The 20,418-nt window shown below is 39.4% G+C and overlaps 1 protein-coding gene across 6 annotated transcripts in view; it reads left to right on the forward strand.

Moving 5' to 3' along the window:
- Positions 1–4,352: 4,352 nt before the first annotated feature.
- SNAP91 (synaptosome associated protein 91) overlaps positions 4,353–20,418 on the forward strand; it is a 126,423-nt gene continuing 110,357 nt past the window's right edge. For 3 of the 6 annotated variants that reach the window (XM_070418162.1, XM_070418166.1, XM_070418168.1), the window contains exons 1-2: positions 4,572–4,716; positions 5,531–5,690. In XM_070418162.1, the coding sequence (XP_070274263.1) occupies positions 5,561–5,690 (130 nt within the window). In that variant the 5' untranslated portion in view covers positions 4,572–4,716; positions 5,531–5,560. Of the gene's footprint in view, positions 4,445–4,570; positions 4,717–4,904; positions 5,123–5,530; positions 5,691–20,418 lie in introns of those variants that run through there. The other 3 variants (XM_070418165.1, XM_070418167.1, XM_070418164.1) reach the window with 3 other exon arrangements.

The following is a 20,418-nucleotide window of genomic DNA, read 5'->3' on the forward strand; positions in this document are numbered from 1 at the left end:
ACAGATGAGAAAATTGAGCCTTAAAGGCTAAAGAATTTGTCCAGGTCACACAGCTAATGAGGGTCAATGCTAGTGACTCAAACCAGGGCTTCTCTAATTACATAACCTAAGATATTAGCTACCATGCTTTCTAGGCCATAAATTTTTAAAAAGGACTTTTCTAAATAAAGAGCTAATTGATATTATGAAATGAAATTCTATCTTAATGCTATCATATCTTTATCAGAAGCAATAATAAAAAAGAACCAAAGAGTGCAATAAAAAGAGCACTAGGTTGGAAGTTTGACAACTGGAATTTGGGACTGGTTATGCCATAATCTCACTGTGTGATAGAGGAAAACTCACTTAAACTCTCTAGTCTTAAATTTCCTCACCTGTAAAAAGGACTAAAGTAGAGGATTTTGGAAATATTTATAGATCATATACAACTGAATGTGGGGTCTTGAAGGATGAGTAAGAGTTTACCTGATATGTGAGAGAGGATATTCAAATCAAAGGAAATACCTCACCATATTATTTTAATTTATCCTCAAGTAAATTTTTGATCAGTTGCCAATTATTTGGGGGATAACTCTTAATGAATATTAATTGAGTCACTTAAGCTCATATTTCTGAGAATACAGGTTTCTCTCTATAGGATCTTCGTAAGGGTTTACTTTTGTGTGTCACTGTGGTAGATGGTCCCCCAAAGAATCTGCCAGTAAGACTCATGTTGCACTTGCACTGTCTTTGTAACTTGCTTTTTTTGATCAATAGATTACACAGAACCAATGCTCTATAACCTTGGAGTTAGGTCACAAGAAGCCTCTCAACTTCCACTTGTTTCGCAGGATATTCCACCTTAAGATATTCCTGCTTGGAAGCCAGCTACCAGGAAAGGAAAGTGACTACCTGGACCACTCTGCCATAAGGAGCCCACGCCACATGAAGATGCCCTGTATCAGTGCTCTGGTCAAAACCTTAGTTGAGCTCTCAGTGAAAGCCAGCATCACTGCCTGACAGGTAGGTGAATAAGCCATCTTGGGAAGCCCAGTAGAGACTTCCAATGACTACAGCCCCTGCTTTCACCTGATTGCAACTACATGAAAGATTTCAAAGGAGAACTACCTAGCAGAGTCCTGTTAATTCACAGAACTATGAGAGAGACTTTAAAAAATGTGTTTATTTTTATTATTATTTTTTTATTTCAGAAAGGAAGGGAGAGGGAGAGAGAGATAGAAACATCAATGATGAGAGAGAATCATTGGTAAACTGCCTCCAGCATGCTCCCTACTGGAGATCCAGCCCGCAATCCAGGCATGTGCCCTGACTGGGAATCGAACCGTCATCTCCTGGTTCATAGGTCAACACTCAACCACCAAGTCACACCTATGGGAGTACGTTCTCTCTTCCCTCGACCAGCACGGAGAGAGAAATGAACCGGTTCTTTGAGTAGAGGTGTTTGGGATTGAGAAAGAAATGAAAGAGACAAGACACAAAAATAGAAGAAGCTGGGTCTGGGTGGGCTTCTGCGCTCTGATGGAGGGACAGACAGGCGCCCAGCAACAGAAGTAAGTTTAATATATACTCGAAGTAACAGGAAGTTACATCACATCTGGGCGAGCCTTGAGTTCCTAGCGACCTAATGGGATCCACCCCTTAGCACCTGGGCAGGAAAGGTCAGCCTGAGTGACATCCTTGCCTCTTGACTAGGACCGCCCCCAGGGCGTGGCTCTGCCTGCCCCCTGGGTTCAGCCTACATATTTAAAAATGCCCCACGTGCTTGCCAGAGGCCCTCCACACACATCTGTGAGGCTAAATATTGTTGGTTTTTTTTAAGTCAAAGTTTGTTGTATTGTATGTAGCCACATTAGGTTTAAAACAGGGAGGAAAAATTAAAATATCATATTGAAATTGTTTTAAGTATTATCGTGCATATAAAACATGCTAGTTGCTACACAATTAATTTCTAACCTGAATGTTGGGCAGAACCAAACTTATTAAATATGTTTGTCCTGTCTTGGAATATACTGTTTCTCCAGTCACTTTCATTCTTAAGTAACTTGAATGGTTTTCTGGATAAAATGTTGTACTTCCCTAAATGATCTACTTGTTTGAATCTCAATTTTACCAATACTTTGTACAACCTACTATTTTCTTGCTACATTAGAATGCTCATCAGTTTTATGGTCTCTTTCTATGTCTTTTTATAAAAATGAAGCAATCTTTTTATCTCTACACAAGTGCTTTCAGGATATCAAAATTTGCTTTTTGTTGCCAGTTGCTTTTGAATTTGGACAGACATGTCACATTTGCATGTGGTGGTGGATATATCCCAATATAGTTATTTCTGCACTTCACTTTTTTTTTTTCTACTTAGACAGAAAAGCACCTCTGGAATGAAATCACCCTACAGTTTTACCTTAAAAACATTGTAGTTTTTAGAGAAAAATATGAATTTTCAAACCCTACCTCAGGTTATTGCCTGAGGCAATTGCCCTTTGCTTTGTTTCTTTAATTTTACTCATGTGTCTTACTGAAACCAAGAACTAAAACACATTTGTCCTCATGTATTGATATAAATTGCCAGTCTACATGTTAATTATTGTTGGTTTGGTTTTTCTCTATTAGATCTGATACTCGAAATAAAACATGAAAGTTAAATCAGAGACTTAGAAAACATCTGTACAGTGACATACATGTATTTTGGCTCAGAAAAAAATAGTGTTTTTTTCTCAGCCAATGTTTTGGATGTGTATTGTATATAACCTCTTTTCTGACCATTGAGAGAGATCTAAAGAGCCTTCATTTTGTAAAAATATGGAAAATCAATGTTTGGCCCTGGCCAGGTACTTCAGTTGATTAGAGTGTTGTCCTGATGCTCCAAGGTTGCAGATTCGATCCCCAGTCTGGGCACATTCAACCAATGAATACATAAATAAGTGGAATAACAAATCAATGTTTCTCTCTCTCTCAAATCAATAAATAAAGAAAGTCAATGCTTATTCTTGCTTAAGATTTATTGAATACTATTTATTTTGTGCCTGGGCCTTCAAGGCCCATATGATCAAGTAATATCACACCTAGGTATTTATTGAGAGAAGTAAAAACACATCTCTTTGTTATTACTTAGTATAATTCCATTGTGTGGATCCACCACTTTTTGTCTATCCCCTTACCATCAGCATAACATTTGGGTTTCTTCCAGTTGGGTCAGTATATAAAGCTACTACAAGATTTGAGTACACATTTTTTTTAATGGAGATGTGTTTTTATTTATCTTGGATAAATACTTAGGTGCGATATTGCTAGGTCATGTGGTAAGACTAGTATTTGAACCCTAACAATGTTGGTCTTGGGCAGTCTTTCCTTTAGTCATCATGCTTCTAATTAATGATAAAAGTCAGTTAGTCCCAAGAGTTATGAAATACTGAACACTGTACCAGGTATAAAAGAGAACACAACAAAACCTTGGTAGTATAGGTAGACATTTTACAACCTCCAGTCCAAATAGAGGCCACCCATAGTGAGGAAAAAATATCAAGAAAAATTACAACTCAAGTTCTGATTTTGATGCCACTTTTAAAACTTAATAGATTTTTTAGGTTAAGGTAAATAACCATTTTTGAAAATGTCAACACGTGAAACTATTCCTGAGCCCAAATCCCTGTTTAGAAATTCATGTATGCAATTCAAACACTGTATTTAATTGCCAGAAATTACTTTTAAAGGGTACAAAAAGAGTTTTCTTTACACACCCAAATGATTACTCTGAATACGAGCTGGGACTCCATTGATGGCTTTGTTAATTATTCGTCCTTGCAGCTGACCTTAATACCCCTTTAAGACCAAAATGGCTAGAATTACCTGCCCACCCAGGCTCCCAATTGTTACTGAGACAAGTAGAGGAGCTCCAAGGAGTTGAGGACGCACAGGTAACGGGTGCGGTTGGTTGGCAGAATCTGACATTTTAAATCGTCCTGCCCCGCTGGGCTCAGGCTGCCTTTGACAGGAGGGCGCGTGAGAGACACATGTAGGGAATAGGGGGCTGGGATCTGTCAGACAGAGCGTGACCACGCCCTAGCCTTGGCCTTCGCCGAGCAAAACTCCAGAACCCACTCGCAGGGCTGCGCCAACACCCCGCCGGCCCAGGCGCATCCCGCAGGCGGCGGCAGGTGTGTGCGGCGCGCGCGCACGGAGCGCTTGCGGGTGCGGGTCCCGCGGGCGGAGGGAGGGCTGGGCGCCCGGCGGGGAGTGGAGGGCTGGATGGACGTCGGCCTCCCCGCCTCCCGCCTCCCTCCCTCTCCGCGCTTACCGGGGATGCTAGCGCGCGGCGCGCGGCGCCCCCGGCTCGAGGGGGCGGCGTGTGTGAGTAGCTGGGAGGGGGCCGCCAGGAGCTCTGCGGAGAGCTCGCCCGGGTTTGTCCGCCGCCGTCACCTGACTCGTCGGAGCAGCCACAGCTGAGGTGGGGGCGGGGATGGGGACGCAGCGCGGAGAGCTGGGGAGACGCGGCGCGGCGGCGCTGGCGGCGGAGGCGGCGGGCGGGCACTGGCTCCTGGGGCCACTGGCGACGGGCGCGCGGACCACGGAGCTGAGGGCAGGGGCTGGGCCGGGGCTGGAGGGATCGCGCCCGGGGCACCGGGTCCACGCGCGGCCGCACACACCCACCGGCGCGGCTTCCCTCGGTGGCCCAGGCTCGGCTCATCCTGCGGCGGGCGGCGCCGCTCCTGGGGCGGGGTGAGTACCCGCGGCTGGGCTGGGCCCCCTCCCCCTCGCAGGGCCCTCGGGGACCAGGAAGGATAATCCTGGGGCGCGGAGAAGGACAGTGGCCGGGTGACAGCGCCACGGCGCTGAGGACGGCGGGGGGCTGGGCTGTCAGCCCATCTCTGCCCTGCTGACAGGAAGGGCGAGGCGCCCAGAGACTCGGGCGCCTCCGCAGAGCCGCGCGGTCCCTGCGGCGGGGATTTGGGGGCGAAGGGAGGCTTCCCGGGCGAAGGGCCTCGGCCAGGCTTCGGACGCGGAGGAAGGAAGAGGAGGCGAGGGCATAACATGGCGCAACATTAGGATAATCTCCACGGCGGCCGCGGGAGGACGAGCCCATTGCTGCAGCAGCGGGAGGAGGAGGGAAGCGGCCAGGGCTTGGGTATCCAATGCGTTTTCCGAAGCCTGCGGGCTGCAAGGTGGCAGCCCTGCGGCGGGGAGGTGCGGGGTGGGCACCCGGTGGGCGCAACGCCCAGGGAATAACCCCGAAGCACGCCGGTCTGGCACCTGGGGATCAGGTTGCAGGCAAAGTGCTGATTGGGGGCGCCGAAGGGGATGGTGGCAGGATGCTGGGACTGGAGCCCGCGCTGGGGTTGCGCGACAGACCTACCCTTTGCTCAAGACCCCCTAGACCGCGTTGCAGGAGCGGGCGCGTCTCTGGCTCCCAGAGGTGGTACCAGGGCGGGGACGGAGAAGAGAGCCGCCGTGCGGCTGGAGGAGGCAAGGCCTGGGCGCTCCGAGGGTAGGGTCTGTAGTGTAAAGCAAGACCATCTCCTCTACTTTCCCGCAGAAGAGGAGGCGGTAGACGCGGCCAGAGAAGATGTCGGGCCAAACGCTCACGGATCGGATCGCCGCGGCTCAGTACAGCGTGACGGGCTCCGCTGTGGCCAGAGCGGTCTGCAAAGCCACCACTCATGAAGTGATGGGCCCCAAGAAAAAGCACCTGGACTGTAAGCATCTCTTTATATAAGCGGGACATGCGCATGGCAGGCGCCCTGGAAGCCGGCGGCGCGGCCTGGGCTGGCTGTCCAGAATGCTGCAGCCTTGACAACTCTCAGCGGGGCTGCCCAGAGCTGGAAATCTCCAACCCTGGAGGTGTCTGTTTCCTTGAGTCAGCCCCCAATCCTTGTCTTTGAGCCATTCCCGTCCCCGCCTCCCCCTCCTCTCCTCTTTACCTCCAAGGTCTTAGTGGAGAAAATATACACATTCATTAATGCTATAAGATACCAAGAAATTGCACATTCTGTTTTAGGCACGTTTCACCTCTTTTTCTTTCTTTCTTTCTCCATACTCCCTTCCTTCTCCGGGTTAGAGGAAATCGGGGGTTGCGCAGTCATGACAACAGCAGAAATAAGATGGATTAATGGAAGGTCAAACTTGTCACCCTAGTTGTTTCTTAAATACATTTTGAACAGTTTTTAGATAATGCCATCTTTTTCAGTGTCGCCGCTGAGATTTTGTGTGTGAGTGTGGGTGTATGAGTGTGTGTTGTATATAACCACACCAAACTGAAATAAATTCAAACTGCCGAAGGAGGAAATTGTACTTCGTAGATAATGGGGATTTCGTTTTACACTTCCTGGCACACTGCTTTGTCCCATTCTCAGAAACTGCTGGGCAGAATGGCACGAGGCTGTGGTCACAAAATGGATGTGCTTTTCCAGCATTTGAGGCGGTGTGATTTTAGATGAAAACATTTAATTCATAACTTTTTTTTTCATATTGGTGATTTGATGGAAAAAATTAGTTTGGAATCTATATATTTCTGAAACAAATGTTTTCTTCGATTAACAGGCAATCTTTTGTTATCGAAGGGCAAATAGGGACATTTAGAAAAAGGCTTTCACCTGCTTTGGGTAGTGAGGCTCCCAAAAAGGCTGCATCAGAATCTATTCTGCAGCTGCCATTCAGTCTTTTGGACCTGCTTAACATCTGTCCTGTTAGGATGTTTGTTGGCAAAGGTCGGTGTTGGCATGAGAGACACAGATACAGCCTTACCCATTTCACATCTGATGTCCTTTGCCCATTTTCTGGTTTCCTTTTGCTGCAGGCCTTCCCCAGTGTCTTCCATGTGTAACTGGCTGAGAAAATGGCACCAGTGTTAGGATGGACTCTAGTCCCATCTGTATAAGCTAAGCTTGATGAAGCTTACAACGGACTCTGTCAGGGTGTTGCAGCCTACTGAACCTGTTGTCTCATAAAAATGAATAATTTTGCTTCTAGAAGCTTGCCTGGGAGGAAAACAGCATTATTCCTTTCCTGAGGGAATTCTTAACAACACTCGTCGATTGTGGTATCATGTGTTACATATGCAGTACAGGATGAGAGAGGCCACCAGGCCTGGGGCACCTAACAGAGGTGGAAATTATAAATTCATGACCAGCTCGTTTTGCTGCAGCATGCTGAATCATTTAGCCATCTTTCCATCAGTTTCCCCAACACTGGAAGGGTGACTCATGTCTTAAAGGTGTGGGTCAGTCTAGCAGATCCTCATAATAAAAAGCTACAGTTTGTGGATTCGCTAAATGCTATGAAAATAATAGGTTAATATATCAATACACTTCAGAAAACATTCTCAGGTTTGAGCATTTCATTAAAACATTTTCAGATAAAGACTGACTTGCCCATATCTAAATATGTCATCAGTCACCTTAATCTTTTAGATGTCAAAAAAGTTCCTTAAAATTTTTTTAAAGAGGAAGGTTTTCCAGTATTTGCAGCATATGTTAGTAGGTGAGGTGATTTTGAAGATGTGAAACTTAGGGATAAGATTCTATATTTAAAGAAAGCAGCTAAAGTCAGGAATTGGTATTGAATTATTAATGTGAATAATCACACGAGCTAAACATTTATTGAGCAGTTACTGTATGCCAGGCAGTGAGCTTTACATTATTTATTTGTCACTACTTAACTGGTTCAGGCAGGATAATTAACTATCACAGCTTTTACTACTGTACTTAACTGCCATCTGTGTTTTATTTAGTAAAATTCTTCCTTGGAGGGTGGGGGGGAGGAAACATATTAGTCTGAATGGTCTGATCTTGAAAATACCTGTCCTGTTTGCAAGGCTTTCTGTGAAATTGGGCCTCACAGCTCATGTACTAATTGCCTTCTCTATGAAATGCATGAAAAAAAAAACAAAAACATTTAAATCTGTCATGTAAAAAAAAAAAAAAGAGCAAAAGCCAAGTACTGAAAAGTATTGTTTTTGTTTTTGTTACATTTTACTTTGCACTAACACATACATTATCTTCACTTACAACAAATCTTAGGGAGGAGTTTGGGAAGATCGATATCATTACTGATATGTCCTAATTTAAGAAAAGATGATACGGATAATCTGAATATGCATAGTTATATTTATATGCATTGTAAGATGGCATCTTCACTCAGGATTCCTGGTGAAGTTTCTTTAAATAACAGTAAACTACCTTAGTAATTTATTCATAGGTTTTCAGTAACATACCAGTTATAAAAGTGAGTCACACCTGTCATGAAAACATACAAACACATAACTAAGTTTCATTGTAGGCCCTGAAGTATTTTTCAATAGTTGGTGTTTTAGTTTGGAAAATAATAAATACTACTTGGGAGGAAAAGAGCATAAAATGTAGAGTTGGGGATTTGAAACAAAAAATTTATAATTTCTTGATTTGTGTATAACTTTTTAGTTTAGAGTTTAGATTGGAAGATTATAAGAATAGAATATGTAGCTCTATAATTTTTTTAGATACCGGGTTAATTAAATGAGCTCGAAATCTTTACGAAAAGTGTACTTAATGTTAATTAAAATACTGATTTAAAAGATAATTTTTTTCTCTGTAGTTTCATAGGCCAAGAAAATTATTGTTAACTATGGTGATTTGTAAAACGATACTTAATGTTACATGATTTATACATTTGAAAAAATACTTGTTATTTTAAACAAGTAGGTGGAGAGCAGGTGGAGATTAAAAAAAAAAAAACACCTCTAGAAATAAATTCTCTGATTTTTTTTCAATAACTATGTTTCTTAGAGGAAAAATACATTCATAAAAAGCTTTGCTATAATCAGCATCTATTTATTAAATTTAAAGGATATGGATACTTAAGTGTCTACAGAGAAACTGTATACAAACTAGTTAAGGATTATATATTTTAAGGTAATTTTTGATTATGTAAAACTTTTATTCCATTCTCTACCCTACTCTAATAATGTTGCCCTGTGCCTATGACAATTAGACGCCTAACCAATGTTAATTTGGCCTTAGTTTTTCTGGGTCTATCTATACATCCCCATTTCTTTTTCCTTGTAACTTTGTGAACAGATTTAAAACATCCAGGACTCAGCAAGCATTTGCCTATTTGGTTATGAGTGTATTACATTTCAGTTGCTTTTCCTTTTCTGTTTTGTAATTGATGGGCTAAAGGATAGCTCGAGTCAAATAATAAAGTAACAAGATCCAATAGGGTACCCCGTACCTACCCAAATGTTGTGTCAAGGTGAAACAACAACAACCACAAAAAAAAAAAAAAAAAGGATGAAAGTAACACCTGCAAGTGGGCTGGGGGGGTCGGGGGGAGGAGGAGGGAGGATTTGGAAAGTTTTGTAGCCCTGGTATAAGATTCATTTTGATTAATACCTCTTATGAGTAATTTCTATGTTTAAACTTAGACATTACTATTAACATCCAACAAAACCTTATGAAAAGCCAAATTGGTTATCAGCAATCCTATTTTTTTTGTATTCTAAACCTCTTGAGGGTTTTTAATAATGAGTTTATCCCATATAATAGACAAGTTCTGAATAGTATGCTTGAGATCTTTTCATTCTTTAAGTAATTCTTTTCCTCCCATATTAAGAAAAAAATATGATTGTATTTCTTTTAAGAATATCTGATAAAGGGTAAGGTAAAATATGGTCTGTGTTTTGATTCAAGGCAAATATTGGCAAATTACCACAAAATTCCTGCTGCCTTCATTCTGTTCATAAAATATCTGTTACTAAGTAAGAAATTTTCTGAGTAAACATAAAATTTAAACCTAAAAGTTTATTTGCAGAAGCTTGCTTAGTATATATAAAATATATTTTGATTTATAGAACTCCTAATTCAGTTAATACCATATCTATATTTGTTATAACTTATAGAGCTTTCTATAGTGCTAAAATCCAAAAAAGTAAGCAAAGTTTATTGAATAAAATTAATTGGGACAAGATACAAAAGTTTACTGAACACTAGTGCAGCTTTCAATATGAGAAGCATACTAGCTTGCTGTAAATATATTTTACTTTGATTCCAGTTATTCTCATTTAACTATTTATTATTGTCTAAATATCCCCTTCATTTTTCTATGTCAGTGGTTCTCAACCTTGGCTGCATATTAGAATCACCTGGGAATCTTTTTTAAATCCTGATTTCTGGGCCTCATCCTCTGGAAATTCTGTTTCTTTGTTATAAATGTTGTGGCCCCACCCCATAACAAAGAAACAGAATTTCTGGAGGATGAGGCCCAGAAATCAGGATTTTAAAAAGATTCCCAGGTGATTCTAATGTGCAGCCAAGGTTGAGAACCACTGTTCTACGTCAAGACACACTGTTTCTATTTGATTTCTCCAGAAGACCCAGCCCATGTGTGGTATACCAGTAAAACACTCTGAATTATTTTCTAGGCAGCCAAGAAGGGATGGAGAAAATATACTTCCAAACAGTTTTTCAGAAATCAGAAATCCAAGGGGTCCAATCTGTGTGGTCCTGTGATGTTTCTCAGATGATGCTCAGCATCCCAGGAGGAAACAAAAGAGAGCATGTGAGATTTAGGGGTTGGCAGGAGCCAAGGAGGAAAAAAAGGTGCCAAGTGTCAGGTAGTAGTAGGGAACCTGCTTCAGAAATGACTTAAAGTAACTACGAAGGCTTTGTAACCAGCTAGTGGAAAAATTGGGATTTCTTTCTGGATCTTTTTACTTCCTCATTTTCAGAGAAAATTTTTTAAGCATTAAATATATTTGGATCCCTTTTGATATTTTTTTTCCTCTTTGGCAATCAATGCGGTTAGATTATTTCTTAAAACCAGTATAAAATTGGTAACTCAAGTTGATGTTTTAAAAGTTGCCCTAGTGATTTAAAATATTGTATATATGGAAAAGTACATAAAAGTTACATATGTAGTAGGTAAATTTGTACCTTAGTTTCAGTATTAGCTTGCAGCATTTTAGATTAAAATCTTGATTTTTGGTACATTGCCATATTAGCTTTAATGTTTAATAAATGGTCACTGAAGTCTTATTTGTAATTTAATCTGGGCACTTAGTTGCCATAGATCTCTCTCTTAGCTTTTCACAAGTAAATATCTTACCTCCTCTCTTCAAATTGATCGATGCTAGGATAGAGTGTTCTTTGGAGCTTATCTGGGTTTCAATAACTTGGTAAAGAAGGTCAGAAGTGATATACAACCCTGCTCCCTCAGGGCCGAGGATGCTTTCTTTATACAGAGTCCTAGGTTAGTTGACTCAGCTCCCGAGCTGCAGCTACTGAGAGAGCCTTCAAATATAATCCTGGTGTAGTTAAATAATTTGAAAAGCCACATTTCTCGCCATTAAAAATATTGTAAATTCCTTTTTCTTTGTGGAGAAATATGTTGTTTGCTTGTGAAGGGAAATGTTGAATGTTTTTTCTTAAGTGTTCATGTAATGTGCGCACTGGTTTGTTTCTCATAAAGGAGGAGGGGGTGGGGGGTGAGGGGGGTGGGGGAGGGGATAGTTGAATGGCATCCCAGTGTCAAATGTGTGATGACCTGAAGTAAGAAATGATGGAGTCTTCCTTAGAGCACAAGCCAGAGAGAGAACTGTACCCTGAAGCCTTCGCCCTTCCATGTGTGTAATAAGGTTTCTCTCTTAGGCATTTTTAAAAAATATTTTAATTTATTTTAGAGAGAGAGAAAAGGACAAGGAGAGAGAGAGAGAGATACATGGGTTGGTTGCCTTCAGTTGAACCCGCAATCTGGGCATGTGCCCTGATGTGGAATCAAATTGGTGACTTTCAGTGTATGAGACAGCGCTCAAGCAACTGAGCCACACTGGCCTGGGCTCTCTTATGCATTTTTATGGAGGACCTAATATCTTCTAAAGGATTTTGTCAGGTGCCATTCCTGGCTGCTCAGGAAAGAGAGAAGCGGGATCTTGGCCTGCTTTGTGTGGTTTTGTTTTTTGGCCTTGATTATTTTTATTTTCCTAGAGTTGGAACTTTTATTTTCAATTATAATTCTCCTTCTTCCTACATCATTTATTCTCTTTGTCATCGGTATGTTAACCTCTCTATCTCTTATAAATATTTTCAAGTATCTCAATTTAAAACAAGCAAAACCACCTACACATAACTCTCCTTGGACTCTGTGACCTCTAGCATCCTTGCTTTTCTGTCACGACCAAAGTTCTTGAAACAATAACTCGCCATTTCAAAGAAAACAAACCCAACTCTACTCCTTTGGATATTCTGTGTCTTTGGTTGGCTTAATTCATGCATGAAAGATTGGAATTGCTATTAGGAACTAGGCATTACCCAAGCCATGAACCTGAGAGTTATCCCTCATCTCTCAAATCCAGTGGGTGATTAATTATTAAAAACACTCTGAAATCTCCTTATTTAGCTGTCTTCTGCCTTGGCTTAGATCATTAATAAACCTCAACTGTAAAATGAAGATTAATAATAGCACTGACCTCACTTTTGGTGAGGAAGAAATGAAATAATGCATGTAGAACACCTAGCCCAGTGTTTGACACATGAATATGGAAAGAACATCAGTTATTACTACTACTACTCCCATTAACCATCCTGTATAATAAAAGCCTAATATGCTAAGTGTCCAACTGTTTGTTCAACCATTCAAACAGTGGCTATGATGTGCACTGACCACCAGCGGGTAGACGCTCTGACCAGTAGGTTAGCTTGCTGCTGGGGTCTGGCCGATCAGGACTGGGAAAAATGGGCTGGACACACCCTGGAGCCCTCCTGCAGTCCCTCCCCGGCTGGCCCCTATCAGCCCCAATCAGAACTGGGCGAGAAGGGCTGGACACACCCTGGATGAATCTGTGCACCAGGCCTGTTTTGGCCAGGTCCCTGCAGGCCAGGCTGAGGGACCCCACAGGTACACGAATCTGTGCACCGGGCCTCTAGTTACTAGTATAATTGTTGTTGTTGCTACTACTAGTACCATACTGCTACTACCACCACCATAGCAACTGATATATATATATATATATATATATATAATCCATAGTGGTTTGCCCTTACTACTTCTCCAGGCTTGCTCTATGCCCCCTCTTTTCAGTTGCTTCAATTTTTACTTTAACTTCAACTTTCCCCTTTGATAATTTGGAAGCTCTATATATTATTTCTGTTTTTTTAGTGATTACCCTTAAGATTTTAATATGCATTCTTAAAGACTAATGTAGGTCAGTATGTCTTTTTTCCTCCTAAACAAAAGAAATTTAGAAACTTTTACTCCAATCACCCCCTTTTTACTTACATGCTATAACTGTCCAGTGTTTTAATTTCATTGTAGTTTTAAACTCCAAAGCTAGATATTATTACTCAATACAGGCAGTGCTTATTTAAATATATCCTCCTTGACGTCTTTGGTCACCATTCCTTCATTATATCTAATATTTTCTTGTTTTTACTTTCTTTTTTTTAAAAAATATTTTTCAATTATAGTTGACATACAATATTATATTTATTTCAAGTGTAGAACATAGTGACTAGACATTTATATACTTTGGTAAGTAATCACCCCAATAAGTCTAGTACCTATCTGGCACCATACAGTTATTATAATATCATTGACTATATTCCCTATGCTGCACTTTACATCCCTGGGACTGTTTTTATGACTGGCAGTTTGTACTTCTTAATCCCTTTCACCCATATCCCTAAGCCCCTTCCATCTGGTGACCGCTGACTTGTTCTCTGTATCTATAAGTTTCTATTGTTTGTTCATTTTTTAAAAAATTTTTTAGATTCCACATATAAGTGAAATTATATGGTGTTTGTCTTTCTCTGTTTGACTTATTCCACTTAGCATAGTACCCTATGGGTCCATCCATGTTTTCACAGATGATAAGATTTCATTATTTTGTATGGCCAAGTAATATTATATTGTTTATATGTACCACTGCTTTTTTATCCATTCATTTATTGATGGACATTCACTTGTTTCCCTATCTTGGCTATTGTAAATAGTGCTGTAGTTACCATAGGGGTGCATATAACTTTGCAGAATAGTGTTTTGGATTTCTTCAGATAAATACCCAGAAGAGGAATTGCCGTGTGACATAATAGTTCTATTTTTAATTATTTGAGGAACCTATACTGATATTCATAGTGGATGCACCAATTTACAATTCCACCAGCAGTACATGAGAGTTCCCTTTTCTCCACATCCTCACCAACACTTGTTGTTTGCTGATTTATTGATGATAGCCCTTCTGACAGGTGTGAGGTGATATCTCATTGTGGTTTTAACTTGCATTCCCTGATTATTAGTAATGTTGAGCATCTCTGCATATGTCTGTTGGCCATTTGTATGTACTCTTTGGAGAAATGTCTATTCAGGTCTTCTGCCCATTTTTTAATTGGATTGTTTTGGGTTTGTTTTTTTTTATGTTGAGTTGTACGAGTTCTTCTTAAATTTTGGCTATTAACCCCTTATCAGATGTGTCATTGGCAAATATCTTCTCCATTCAGTAGCTTGTCTTTTTGTTTTGTTGATTGTTGATGGTTTTGTTCGGTGTGCAAAAGCATTTTAGTTTGATGTAGTCCATTTGTTTATTTTTATGCTTTGTTTCCCTGAGGAAACATATAAAAAATATTACTAAGAGTGATGTCAAAGACTATATTACCTGTGTTTTCTTCTAGGAGTTTTATGGTTCCAGGTCTTATTTTAAGTCTTTAATCTATTTTGCATTTATTTTTATGTAGGGTTAGTTTATCTGTATATACAGTTTTATATTGGCAGTTATTATCTCTTTGAGGATAATATGTCACTGTTTTGGTTTCCATTATTGTTCTTAAGAAGTCAACTATTAGTTTACCTGACTTTAGGTGATCTCTTTGTTTTTGTGGCTGCTTTTAAAATCTGTTTGCTTTGTCCTTCTGTAGTGTATGTGTATTTAGATGTAGCCTTCTTTTTATTTATCCTATTTGGAACTTGTTGGATTCCCTGAATCTGAGATTCATGTCTGTCATCAGTTCTGGAAAATTCTCAGCATTTCAGTTACCATTAATTGTTGCCTACGCTCATTCTTTTTTCTCTCCTTCAAATATGATTATACGTATGCTAGACTTCCTCATTATAGCCGTATGTTTATAAATGTACCTTTCGTAGTTTCTATTTCCTTTCCTGTTTAGCATGCTTTGTTTTTCAGATATCTTCCAGATCATTAGTTCTCTCTTTAGCTATGTCTTTTTTGCTTTTATTCCTCCTTAGTTTTTAATATTATTTATTTACCTTTTTTCATTTTTAAAGTTTTTCAATTTTGTTTTTTTATAACACACATTTCTTGCTCACATGTTCGAGTTCCTCTTTTGTTTCTTTACCATTTTGAACACAATTCATTTCATATTTTGTATCTCATAGGCTCATTACACGAAGTTCTGTTTCTGCTATAATTTTTGCCTGATCCTCATTCAAGATTTGTTTTCTCATGTGTTTTGTAATTCTGGACTCTTAAATCATGTTGGCTAGGACTTCATCTGTGGGAATCCTGAGAGCCTAGGATCCCCTCAAGAGGATTTGTATTTGCTTCTGCGAGGTCTCACAGTGCTACCACCTTGGGAGCATCTTATGTTGATTTCTGCTATTAAAGTTTCTGAACTAGTACAAGTCTAGGTTGATATTTGGAAAATCGAAAAAACTCAGAAGACTTTTTTTTTTCCAAATCATTTGGCAGCAAAATTTGACCTGATAATAGCCATTATACTACACTAGAGGCCCAATGCACGAAATTCATGCCAGGGGCTCGGCCCTCACAGTAGCATCCCCAGCTTTCTCTGTAAGGTCGTCCGGAAGGACGTCTGGCTGTCTGGTCTAATTAGCATATTATGCTTTTATTATTATAGATGCCATAAATTTTCATGTGTTGAGCTGCAGAAATATGCTCATATTATGTGTGTTGTCCAGATAATACTGGGTGTTACTTAATATATGGTGTACTTTAGTATGTATCATATTACTTTTGTAAAATCTGAAAAATCTTAATTTCTGAAACATATATGGCTCTGAGGGTCTCCTGCTAGAGGAGTATGAATCTGTAGTCTACATTTGAATCATAGTCTTGGACAGAGGGAAAGTATGGTTATTCTTTTTCTTCATCTACCCAGAACCTAAGCTGGGTGGAACAAGTTTTTCTGGTGTCTTCTTTGCTGGAAGGTATTCTTTTTTTGTTTTTGTTTTTCTTCTAATTTTACTAAGGGAGCAACTCTATGAGAATTCTAGATTTATATGGAGATCTTAGTTCCAGCTAGCCTCCTTCCTTATTCCCAAAGACCTTATCTCCTGTCCCCCACAGGGCTCTTAAAATCTAAGTCTCTATCCACTCACATTAACACAAGGCCTCAGGGAGTCTTCTCTTCAGTATCAGTGTACCATTTGGTTTTCTGCATCTTTCTTTTTTTTTTTTTTTTTTTGGCCCTGAGGATTGCTTTTCTTCTGTGTTTACCCAAATGGTTGGAAGGATGCTTGTATTATTTATCTGCATTATCAGGAGTTTGGTGGGGTTTTTTGCAGTCTACCTGTATGCTAGAAATGGAACCAGCCTGTTTTCCTATCCTCTACTAGTATTCTCCACCAATCCCCACACCCAATACAAAACACCACAGTCCTTTCTTGAGCAACTTTGAAATTCATTAGTTACACTATACTCTGTACCTTCGGGGCCTTTGCACATGCTCTTTCTGTGTTTAATACATTATAAAATCTCATTTCTAAAACCTGAATTAGTCATTCCTTTTCAGTGCTTATATTCCTGTACATAGATCCTTGTCATATCACTCCAAAAGCTGTGGCAGGATTCTGTTCCATGGTTTCTTTCTTTTTTTGGTCTGCAGTTGAGGCTGCCTTATCCTTAACACCAGACATAGCACGGGAGCAGGTTTTAGTAAACATTTGCTAAATGATATTTTTACCACATATTTCCCATTTCTCAAATTTTAGACCCTTTTTTTCTTATTTTTATTTTAAAATTTTACCTTTACTTGCTAATCTTTCAGAAAAACAAGGAGTTACAACTTGATCCATTTTCTCTTAAGGTTATGAATAAAAGTCTAATATCAGAGAAAAGCAAACAAATAAAGGAAACAGTAAATTGCCAATGTGGATAGTTAATATTTACTTCCTAACAGTCTCTCAAAAATTGCATTCTTATGATAAGATAAAAACTTAATTGGGGGGAAGTTATATTCTTGATAAGAAGAGTTTTTTGGCTGTGTATTTAAAGCATACATATTCTTGTCTTGGTGTATATCATCAATGATTAGATAGTAGATGATTAGGTGTTAATATCAGAGAAAATTCTTTGCTAGCATTTTGTGTGTGTGTGTGTGTGTGTGTGCACGCGCGTGTGTGCACACACACACACACATTCGCTTAAGTTTGATCAGAGTTGGATACCATTGGGTAACATTGCTTTTTAGTTTCCATTTTATATTTCATGAATACATACATTATGAATAGTAAGGATAGTTACAGAAGAAAAACATTATTTCAGAAGTAGCTACATACTCTTAATTTTCACCAAAATCATATTATTCACTGTGTCTATAGTGTTATTACTCATTAACACAATAATATTACCATTAACAACGTCAGGATTTTAGAAAAGCAGTGAGGAAAGGAGACAAGCTTAAGCTAAAACTTTGGATTGTTCTGCCTTTGTACAGAGAACAATAAATTTTGGCATATTGAATTTAGTTTTTAGTGACCTGTTTGGAAACATTGGAAATGACTTTCAGTGTTGAGGCTTTCAGTGGCTGATTTAGCACACGCCCATTATTTATTCATTTAATACATATTTGGGTATTTATGAAATGCCAGGAATTGTTCCAGGAGGCAGGGACACTGTGGTGAACAAGACACACACAGCTTTTGGCATCAGAGAGCTTGCGACTTAGTAGGGGAGACTGAAAATGAAAGAAGTAATTACAGGTGGTTAAATTGGACTAAGTCTTAACAGGGAAGGCAAAGACTACAGTGGAGGTCCATTACAGAGGCAGTGACTTTTAAGCTCAGACTTGAAGAATGAGTGGGATTTACTTAGGTGAGGACAAGGACTGCTGCATTATCTTATCTAGGAAGAGGCTCAGAGTGAGCAAGGTACATTTTAGGAATTTGAAGAACTTAAGGGTTGCTGCAAAACAGAGTTGAAGAGGACTGACAGTGTTAATAGATGAGACCTCAGTTGTGAACAGGGGCCAGAACGGGCTGGGGCCAGGAGGATCTTCTAGGCTGGAGAGAATCTTAGAAATTGTCCAACCTCTTCATTTTTATAGATGAGGTAGCTGAGTCCCAAAGAGGCAAAGTCACACATTCTACATGTGTCAGTATTGAATAGTATTGAATAATTCTTATCTGCCTTCAGCAGATGTCCTAATAGGTCATCGCTTTGTTTACCTAGTTCTGATTGCTATATATGCCAGAAAATAGCCTCTGTGTAGGTCATGTGGGAAATGTAAAAATATTTAAACATAGATTGATAGAGTGTGTATATGTGTATGTTCACATGTATGTATACTAGTATATATGTGTACATATATACACACACACATGCACATACATATAGATACACAAACACATACATTTTAACAGTCTGATTTAAAATTCACCATAAATGCAAACATAGCCCAGGGCACTTCTGACACAGTGCACAGCATGCATTAGTCCCCAACGGTGTTCCAGGACTAGTCCTGTTAGTCTGACCTCTTTTTATCTTTTCCCTCTTCTTGTCTGTTGCTTGCTTCTTGGGTCATGATTTTGACACAGGAGAATGCTGTGTATGCCATTGGTGACAGTGAAGACTAAAAAGATTACAGACTTGTGTAATTTAGTTAAAAGTCTTCCAAAAAACTATGTATGAAAGTGAACTTCAATTTAAAGGCCATTTAGTTTGGTCTTATTATTGTGGTGACATAATTTATAACACTTGTTAACTATACATTACTGAAATTATAGAATTTTATAAATTAGGCTTAACTATTAAAAATCCAAAACAAACAAAAAAATAACCCCCCCCCCCCAAATCACCATATACATTAAGTATATCTAAGTATGTTCTTCCCATACTTCACTGGATTTGTTTCTAGTCTGAAACACCAAAAAACTGAAGTTATTAAAGTTTAGGTTAAGTAAATATCCAAGTGAAGAATTTTGCCTTTCTCCTATTCTTTGCTAAACCAGTTGTTTTCACATCACCGTGCACTGTAATTCTTTTCCTCAAGATAAATATTAAAACCATATCAGAAGAGATCCTATTGGTTCTTCCTTAAGGGCTGAAATAAAATTTTTAAAAAATTCTTATAATCTCACCATCTACTTGATTAGTGTCAAATTGTACAGCTTACAAACCCTCCTTCATCTAGATAAATAATTCTGTTAGACCCAGGGTCAATGAAATTTTGTTATTTTTGTCTTCCTGACCCAACAGGATAGCAGTGTATTCATGTTTTTCTGGCGTCTTCCTTAAGTACTTTAACACTTAACATTCTGGTTTCGTCTACCTTTGAATGAGCATGACCTTAGTTTTCATGGAGGGCTGATTTGAGTCTGTGCTAATGAACAGGCTGAACTGACTATTTAACACCTGCATTTCCTCATTGCTTTGTGGGTCTCTACTTGTTCTTTTTTCCCCACAAGAATTCTCATCATGGTTTCAAAGAAGCCACTTCATTTTTAGTTGCACTTTATTGCATTTTGTGAAGAACTGTGTGCTATAGTAGCATTACTCTATCAAGAGTGTTCTATAAACATATCTCAGTAGAATGGAGATTTGACTTTGGTTCTTCTGAGGGATTGTGCTAATAATTTCCCTTAGTGTGCTGTGGACTCAGAAAGAAGTGCTTCTTCAATTGAGTTCAGCATAACTTGTTTAGATGGAAAAATAAGAGTACAAATTGGGCAGTCATTTGGGAGGGCATATTGGCAGTCTTAATCAAAACTTTTGAAAGTCCTTTGACCCAGCAATGTGACTGCTGTAAATTCATCTCAGATAACTGAAAGGAAAATAGAAAAAAAACATGCATTCAAGGGTGCTTGTTGCAGCAATTTATATAGGAACACAAAATTGAATACACCTAAATACTTAAAAAGTGTTGGTGTATCCAAACAATATAATAGTGGGCAACCTTGAAAAATGAGATTCTTAAAGTATATTTGACATGGGAAGACAACTGATGATATACAATCTGGTTTTCATTTTTTAAAAGTATGTATATGCCTATACTATATAATTTAATAGAATATATATCAAAATATTGTCTGAGGGTTGAAGGATTTTTACTTTCCACCTTATGTACCCACATTAATCATGACCACTTTGATTGGGGGTTACAGGAATATAGGTCAAACTCATTTAAGCACAAAGGGTCACTTTGGCCCTTGTCACCAATCTGAGGGAAAGGCAGGGAGGAAGCTAGGCCTCTCTGGTCCTTGTTG

Source organism: Myotis yumanensis, unplaced genomic scaffold (assembly GCF_028538775.1).
Source record: "Myotis yumanensis isolate MYYU_CA2020_CCGP unplaced genomic scaffold, mMyoYum1.0.hap1 SCAF_6, whole genome shotgun sequence".
In the NCBI taxonomy this organism is placed as follows: Eukaryota; Metazoa; Chordata; class Mammalia; order Chiroptera; family Vespertilionidae; genus Myotis; species Myotis yumanensis.